We start from the raw sequence: 8,853 nt of genomic DNA on the forward strand, positions 1-8,853 counted from the left end.
CGTTATTGGATTACTACCAAGAGGTAGGGGCACGACAACAGAGTCTAAGAGAGAAGACAAAAGTCGTCGCATGGAATAGCACTGTTCCTATACCTTTCAGATCTTACAGATGGTACTAGTAGGCTGAGCCGGAACCCCCCTTTATAACTAATATGTTCCATATTGTACTACCCAGGTGTCATCCCAAGACATACCTGACACACCTGTGAACCCACCTGACCAGGTGTACCAGACCACAGACATGGCTACCTGGGCCTGGGTGTTTCTCCCTGTGGCCCTCCTCGTGTCTGTGAAGCTGGTGAAATTTGTGATTTCTCAGATCAGCCAGAGACGCACGACCAGACAGTTTGTGTCACCCCCGAGTCACTGGCTGTACGGACACCTGAAACAGGTAGGACTTGTAACAAGCATCTGTCGTTTTGTTTTATCAGTGTGCAACATTCTATCCAGGTTTGGTTGGGCTAAAAAAGATTATACATTAGTACAAGCTAGAATTGTAACATTTGCAAAGCAAATGCATGATGTTAACCTTCACATGGTCTAGCCCAACAAACTACTACAAATGTACAATCTACAGCACCAGTTAGGATGTGGACAGCTGTCTCAGGTCCAGGTCATTGACTTAATGTGTTTGGAGAAGAAGAGGCAGAAGAAACTGAGCAAAAGCATCTTTTCTAATCCTTTTCCAATGTGGTTTCCTTGTGGTTATGGCCAGATGGCCAGCTTATAGAAGTGGTCGCTTGCAAGTTTGACTCAGTATCGTTGTATGGTCCTATACCAGCTCTTGCCAGATGAGAGTGGTTGGCCTGTACTGAAACAGATGATGGCAGACTTCAGTAACTATGTCCTGCAGCTGTGGTCATGGTCAGATGGCCGGCTTATAGAAGTGGTCACTTGGGCAAGTTTTGAAGTGGTTTCTTTGAAGTGTGACGTCAACAATGGGTCAAAGGTATCTAGTAGACGATGTCAGCCCCTGTCACAGTTGAGTGAAGGGACTGATGCAAAAACCCAGTGTTGACGTCACTTCAAAGAAGCCACATGACAAGCTTCACTGGGTCAGTCTACTGAGGAAGACCAGTTTTATAACTACTGTATATCGTTGTATGTTCACAGCTCCTGCCAGATGAGAGTGGTTGGCCTGTACTAAAACAGATGATGAGTGACTTCAGTAACTATGTCCTGCAGCTGTGGGTGGGACCATTCCTCCCTCTCTACATCCTCATCCACCCCGATACATGCAGGTCCATCCTCAGTACACACGGTAGGTGGTATGGATCAATCAACTAACCAATCAATCAATGAATTGATTTATTGATATAGAAAATCGATTGGTAAATTAATTGGTGTGTGTCGGACCGTTTCTCCCCCTCTACATCCTCATCCACCCCGATACATGCAGGTCCATCCTCAGTACACACGGTAGGTAGGAAGAAACCACTAAACTTATCTGTTGAATACTCTGTCCTCTGTCATGCCTGACAGGAACTTGTGGAGACAGTACATGGTGTCACCTGAAGGATGAACTGAACTGAACTGAACTGTTGAATACTAAGAATAAATTGGAGATAAGGTTTAAATAGTCTTTTCTTTATAATGACTTGTACCAACACAGATGAACTTTCATACGCAGGATAGGTGTCATTGATTGATCAGTTGATATTGATTTAGTGATAGATAAATTGATTGATTGATTGATTGATTGATTGATTGATTGATTGATTGACTGACTGTTGAATGAATTGATTGTGTAGTTTGTTTGTTTGTTTGTTTGTTTTTATTAGATCTCCATTAGTGTTCAACTGACCACTATTCTTCCTGGAGTCCACATAAAATTCAAAATTATAACAACAGAAATGTACAGAATTCAACTCAATATTAACATAAATTGAATAATTTAAAATAATCAACATAATTAAGTAACATAAACTGAGTTCGAATCAGAGTGATCACTGACATTATAAAAGTAACATAAGGTAACTTAAGTTCGAATCAAATTAACAATCAGTTAATGTAGTCAACTATGAAACAAATTAACAACAAAATCTCTTGATTAAACAAAATGATAATGCAACTCAAGCCAGAGAGGGAGAGGTCGGAGGTCAGAATAAATTATAGTGGTAACTCAAAATACAGTGAACTGAGGTGGTAACTCAAAATACAGTAAACTACTGGCTGGCTGGCTGGCCGGATATTAAGTGCACTACATACCGGTAGTACTTAATTGCAATACAATTAAGGAAAGAAACTTTATGAAATTGAGATGTGAACCATGACGTTACTTCTTTTCTACATCTCCTCCCACAGAGCCCAAGGACGAGCTCTTCTATGGCTTTTTAAAACCAATGATCGGTGAGTGATACATTTCATTACACCATAGACAATGTAAGTGTGTTATAGGGTGATCAGCTATAGAATTTTATAGCATTCATGTGGATATATTTCAGCTAGAATTCAATACGACTTTCCTCGTTTGCAAACTTCATCTGATAAAAATGCTTAATAGAACTGAAAACTCACTGACATCTAAATTGTACTTACATATCGTCTTATAATAATAATTGTATATATTAGCCATGTTTCTGTACTGATTGCCCCTCATCAGGTGATGGTTTGCTGCTGAGCCATGGCAGTAAGTGGCACCGGAACCGGCGACTTCTGACTCCTGCCTTCCACTTCGAAATCCTGAAGCCCTACGTCACTCTGTTCTCTGAGTCTACTAACGTGCTGATTGTAAGTCTTCTGTATCTGTAAAGCCAGTATAACCGCCCCTTGACGTAACACACCAGCTTCTGTATCTGTATAGCCAGTATAACCGCCCCTTGACGTAACACACCAGCTTCTGTATCTGTATAGCCGGTATAACCGCCCTTCGGTGTAACACACCAGCTTCTGTATCTGTATAGCCAGTATAACCGCCCCTTGACGTAACACACCAGCTTCTGTATCTGTATAGCCGGTATAACCGCCCTTCGGTGTAACACACCAGCTTCTGTATCTGTATAGCCGGTATAACCGCCCTTCGGTGTAACACACCAGCTTCTGTATCTGTATAGCCGGTACAACCACCCTTTGGCGTAACACACCAGCTTCTGTATGTGTATAGCCGGCGTAACGGCCCTTTGACGTATTATTATAAACACACCAGCTTTTTTCCTCTTTTTCCTCAGGACAAGTGGACTAGTCTCGGCCCCGGGTGTACCGTGGAGATGTTTGACCACCTCAGCCTGATGACGCTGGACAGCATCCTCAAGTGCAGCCTTAGTTACCATAGCAACTGCCAGACAGCCAATGAGCCGAGCCCTTACATCCGGGCCGTGTACGACATCTCGCGTCTGTTCGTGGAGCGCGTCCGCTTCGTGCCGTTTCACAGCGACATCATCTACTCTCTCAGCCCCAGTGGCCGCAGGTCTGTGTAATGAACATTGAAAAAATGCCATTGGTACTCCCTGTACATGAGCAACACTATTGAATCAGTGTATTTGGCTGAGGATGGTGTTCAGCACCAAGGACAGGCCTGTTTGTATGTAATTAGATCTTCAGTGATCAGAGACAGTTTTTTTACACATATATGTGCATACATGTGTTTAACACTTCAAGACAGATTCCCTAACTCACTGTACATAAGCAGAACTAGAATCAGTGTGTTTGTATGAGGATGGTGTTCAGCACCAAGGACAGGCTTGTTTGTATGTAATTAGATTTTGAGTGATCAGAAACAGTTTTTTTCACGCATATATATGTGCATACATGTGTTTAACACTTAAACACAGGTTTCCTAACTCACTGTACATGAGCAGTACTAGAATTAGTATATTTGGATGAGGATGGTGTTCAGCACCAAGGACAGGGCTGTTTGTATGAGCTTGATGTTTAGCATCAGAGACATTTCTCAAGGTTACAAATCTCCATTCTTTTTCTTCTCCAGGTTTTATAAAGCCTGCGATGTGGTTCACAACTTCTCTGAGAACGTCATCAGAGAGAGGAAAGCGCAACTCGCGGAGGCCAAGGAGTCTGACCTGCCAAGGAGACGAAAGGGAAAGTGTCTCGACTTCTTGGACATACTTCTTGAAGCCAGGGTAAGTCAGCCTCTACCAGGCTTCGGGAGGTGGTTGGAAAGAGTAGAAATTTGTAGCCTCTACCAGGCTTTGGGAAGCGGCTGGAAAGAGTAGAAATTGGTAGCCTCTACCAGGCTTCAGGAGGTGGCTGGAAAGAGTAGAAAATGGCCAAATATAGAGATAACATGCCGGGGGAGTTGGTCCGCTAGGTAATCTCTGCATTTATCTAGTTTGAATTGCCCGTCCTGTACCTGAATATCAATGTTCTTATATTGCAGGACGAGGATGGTACAGGCCTGACGGACGCGGAGATCCGAGACGAGGTGGACACGTTCCTGTTCGAGGGTCACGACACGACGGCCAGCGGGATCTCCTGGACCCTGTACCACCTGGCCAAACACCTGCAGTACCAGGACAGGTGCAGGAGGGAGGTGGGGGCGCTGCTGCACGGACGCACAACCATGACCTGGTGAGAAGGTTCAGTTTCATGAAACACAATGACTTAGATCACAAATTTACAGTTACTCAAGCAACTGGACTTGATTTTGGAAATGGTCAAATGTTTCAGGTAGCATCCACTACGTTTCGTCAGTGTCTTATTATCTGGACATGAACAACGAACTTAAACTTGGACTTTGGACATCATTTTTGTATTTTAAGAACTGAACCATCCTGTTTTGTTTGCGCAGCAAAGTCATAGTGTTTTGAGACTGACGACAGTAGTAGTATTACCTGGATGTCTAACCTTCATCGACAAATAATTTAATCATCAGTGACAACTTTTTTTTTCTTGTCTGTTTGTTTTGGCAAATACAATACTTTTTGGTCTGACTATCAGATATTTAAGAGTCTCACAATACCTAATGAAAATGTTTCTGAGTTTTGAGACACAAACACAGAAATTCCTTACAATCATGTCTTTAAGACCCAGTTTTTGTGCCTTGTGTCCAGGGAAGACATGAGTCAGCTGCCCTTCACCACCATGTGTATTAAGGAGAGCTTGAGACTGAGACCGCCCGTGCCTGGTGTCTCCAGAACTCTCACACAGAATCTGGTCTTACCTGACGGGAGGAAAATTTCTCCAGGTAACTTACATTTTAGCACACTGAGTTAGCCATTAGTTAATCTTTGGCGTGGCCGCCCTAGAAGGAAATGGTACAACAACATACGGGAGGACCTCCACCACCTGAACTTGGATAACATCAACCCACAGGACAGAGACAAGTGACATGCTGCCATCAAGCCTCAGTATGTCTAACTCTCGGTAGACGGGGAACAACAGACGATAAACCGGACAGTGAGTGAGTGAGTGACACTTAGCCATTTGTTACAAGGTTAGGCAGCAGGGAGAAGGTTAACCTAGTTAAGAAAGCTACTCGCATACAACCAAGATAACATTTTATTAGTCCTACTTACCTTCCCCAGGGCAATACACACTGAGTCTACTTCATACAGATTGTTGATCATCAATACCAAAGGAAATGGACTTTGAAAGAGTGTCATTGGTACTTATATAAAACACATGAATTGGTATGTTAGATAAAGATGGTGTTCAGCACCAAGGACAGGCATGTTTGTCTTGACTTTGAGCCATTTGAAACTGTAACACTGTCGCGTCTCGCGTCGTAAACATGTTTGTATTAAATAGTTTATTTGAGATTATTCTGAACACGAGGATTCTATTCTATAATGTATCATGATGTGATTTTTAATTGGATGAGGATGGCGTTCAGCACCAAGGACAGGCATGTTTGCAGGTTTTGAACACCAGTTTTTTAATATGTTAAACACTTAAACACAGGTTTCCAAGCCTTTGCTGGCATCATGGCTACCCACCAGAACCCTCTGGTCTGGGAGGATCCAGAGGTGAGAAACAAGGTTTTAACGCCAAAAAGCAGTTACTCAAGCAACTAGATATGATTTTGTATCCACTAGCTTTCGTCAGTGACTGAGAGACCAGAGGAGAAATGCAGGTTTATAAGCACAAACTATTGATTGATATGAAAATACATGTAATGAGAAACTTTTTATTTCAAATATTGTATGTACAATATCATCACTTTTTGATGATTATCACCTTTTCAGTGTACCATGTGGGAATAGTTTTTACAGGTGTTTGTTCTGTCTGCAGGTGTTCGACCCTCTCCGTTTCTCTCCCGAGAACTCCAGGGACAGACATTCTCACGCCTTCATACCATTCTCAGCTGGACCCAGGTTAGTTATAATGTTTACCGAAGGAAAACATATTGTGTTTGCTCAGTTTCTTCCTCTTCTTCTCCTCCTAACAGTGACCTGACCAATGGCATGATTTGTTGACGTCTGTCACCATGGTGACTGGTGTTGGATTACATCATGTTGCAATTTTAGGGCAGGAGGGATTTAGACTCCTGTCACCATATATATTAATGTATTTGAGTAAGAATCAAAATTTATAGCAGACCATATGCAAAGGTAAACATTATCCATTTGCAAACCTTTCTAGTTTTTTATTTATTTATTTATTTATTTCCGTCATTTTATACAGGGTGGCCCATTAAGTGATTGCACTTCTTTTCAATGGGGCCCTGTTTTACACAACAAAACACAACAGTCACATGCAAACAGTAAAATAGGGATACAATAAATAATGAAAATGGCAATAATAATAAAGAAAAAACAGTAACTAGCCAATAACATTAATGAATAATGATGATAACAAAAAGTACAAATTGTCCAGTCCAGTCATTGTCCAGTCCAAATTGTATCTAATCCAGATCTAGTTTTTTATTATGTTTGGTATGAAATCTGTCCCACAGGAACTGCATCGGGCAGCACTTTGCCATGATTGAGATGAAGGTTGCCGTAGCCTTGATCCTGCAGAATTTCCGACTGGAGCTGAACGGACCGCCGCCGTTTTACGAGGAACGCATTGTCCTCCGCGCAAGGAACGGCATCTGGCTCAAGCTACACAAGATGGAGTAGTGGCCTAATAAGGGCCACACCAATTTAGAAGGCTGTATCAAATTGACGGGGGTAGTATCCATTTCTATTCAACAAGGAAACGTGCTACAAATATTAGCAAAAAATCCACACCCCCTGCATAATGGTTTACTCCCGTAATGGTCAGGTGCGCATTATTCTGCAACAAAGGCACACTTGTGAAATAATGCACACTTGCAATACTTGTATCGTGCTAACTGTGACATCATGGCATCATCATCAATATGAAACAGGGCCTTCTGATTGGTCAATGCCACCTGGCTATATGATAATATATTTTAAATACAAATGTACATCATTATGTATGATATGATATGATATATTCTAAGAAGATAGCATGATAATGAGATTTAATGTTAATCAATTCTAAACAAACCAGTGTCTATTGTATATCATGTGAATGTATAATTCTAGAACTGACCAAGTTGTATGATTCAGCCCTTCGGCTGCCAACAAGTTTGATTAATTGTTTGTTTCTTTTTGTGGAAATGGAAATAAGCCAGTTGACTACTACATTTTTTTGTAATACTACATTTCAAGATTTGCAGCCTGATAGAAGAAACGTTGTATGAAGCTAACAAGGAGGCTTTTGACTGGCTAAACCTCTGGCACGACAAGATATGATGATGAGAATTCTTGCTGTCTTTTTACATACGTACAATTTAATATGCTGCAATAATTATGTGCATTGTAAGACAGTCTATTTACAACTTTTCGACATAACTGACAATGTGGTGTTTTTGTTTCTGCTGATGCACAAAACTTGATGGTGGTGCTTTAATATTGATGTGTTTCTTTAATAAGATAGAGATAAGAGATTCTTTATTGACACAACAGAAAGTACCTGGACTTTTGTATGGTCTTCTACAACTTAACTAAAGATCTAACAAGGGAAATCGTAGATTTCAAACCTCCGGTTTTTTTTGTGTTCTATTGGTTTAAGTTATTTGTTTGTGTGTAGTATGAAAGTTATCTGCGTAATATGTTTGTATGTGTTTGATGGCTACTGACGGTTGGTTCGGTATGGACTGTTGATTAACGTGTCTCACAGTCTGACAGCCTGCACCGTCACCCGCGTCATTACCCCTGCCGTCATCCCGCGCCGTCATTGCTGCGCCGTCATTGCTGCGCCGTCACCCAAAATTTTTATCGGAACCAGACACCCCTCTGTTTGACCCCTTTTGAATGCTAAGACCCAAAACTGCAACCGCCCCATTCCTTAACAACATGGTAATTACCAAATTCAGCATGGCGGGGGTGTCCGGAGCACTTAAAAACCTTTTATTTTGACACCCATAAACACAGATGCAATTAAACAAAAACGTTATGCATCATCTGCAGCCCAATAGCAATACGTATACTGAACCACAGACAAATCCGTCCAGCCGATCGCGAGAAACAGCTGCTGACAGAAATGTTTCGAACCATAGTAAAACCTCCTCGCGGAAGGATATCTCCTTCCCCGGAGGTAACAAAGCTAAATACATGTGTGGATAATGTTATTATCTATTAACTATAACATGTGGTCTCTAAGATTGAAACATTCTTTGATGTATGTATATATGATTAGATTCCTTTTAAAACTTTGATCATTTAGCTGCCACAGTCTCTAGTGTAAAACAGTGTAAAGCGTTACTGTAAACTAAAAACATCAAAACTGGAAATATTCTGAATGAGGCAATCTTTGTGATATTGACAAATACTGCTTCACATCAGCACATTTGAGTCAGCATTTCATACATTGGGCTTTTAAAACTGCAGAAACAAATCCCAAGATGAGTCCTTTATTTTCTGGGTGGTACCCTAAAAATCAGCCCAG

The 8,853-nt window shown here is 41.4% G+C and overlaps 1 protein-coding gene across 1 annotated transcript; it reads left to right on the forward strand.

Moving 5' to 3' along the window:
• The first annotated feature begins 204 nt into the window (after window positions 1–204).
• Window positions 205–7,806, forward strand: LOC109470784 (cytochrome P450 4F4-like). The gene is made up of 11 exons (XM_019769860.1): window positions 205–391; window positions 1,114–1,261; window positions 2,305–2,349; window positions 2,603–2,730; window positions 3,168–3,406; window positions 3,926–4,076; window positions 4,334–4,524; window positions 5,007–5,140; window positions 5,857–5,921; window positions 6,187–6,269; window positions 6,851–7,806. Exons 1-11 carry the CDS (start codon window positions 242–244, stop codon window positions 7,014–7,016), a joined length of 1,500 nt encoding a protein of 499 aa, XP_019625419.1. The 5' UTR covers window positions 205–241; the 3' UTR covers window positions 7,017–7,806.
• The last annotated feature ends 1,047 nt before the right edge of the window (window positions 7,807–8,853 follow it).

The sequence above is a fragment of the Branchiostoma belcheri genome, unplaced genomic scaffold, assembly GCF_001625305.1.
Source record: "Branchiostoma belcheri isolate BF01 breed outbred unplaced genomic scaffold, Haploidv18h27 scaffold232, whole genome shotgun sequence".
Classification (NCBI taxonomy): domain Eukaryota; kingdom Metazoa; phylum Chordata; class Leptocardii; order Amphioxiformes; family Branchiostomatidae; genus Branchiostoma; species Branchiostoma belcheri.

Excerpts from the sequence above, each read along its gene's own strand:
- LOC109470784 (XM_019769860.1), top strand. The coding sequence starts at position 242 with ATGGCTACCTGGGCCTGGGTGTTTCTCCCTGTGGCCCTCCTCGTGTCT. Across the intron at positions 4,525-5,006 it reads GGACGCACAACCATGACCTG|GGAAGACATGAGTCAGCTGC; the intron begins GTGAGAAGGTTC and ends CCTTGTGTCCAG. Across the intron at positions 5,141-5,856 it reads CGGGAGGAAAATTTCTCCAG|GTTTCCAAGCCTTTGCTGGC; the intron begins GTAACTTACATT and ends ACTTAAACACAG.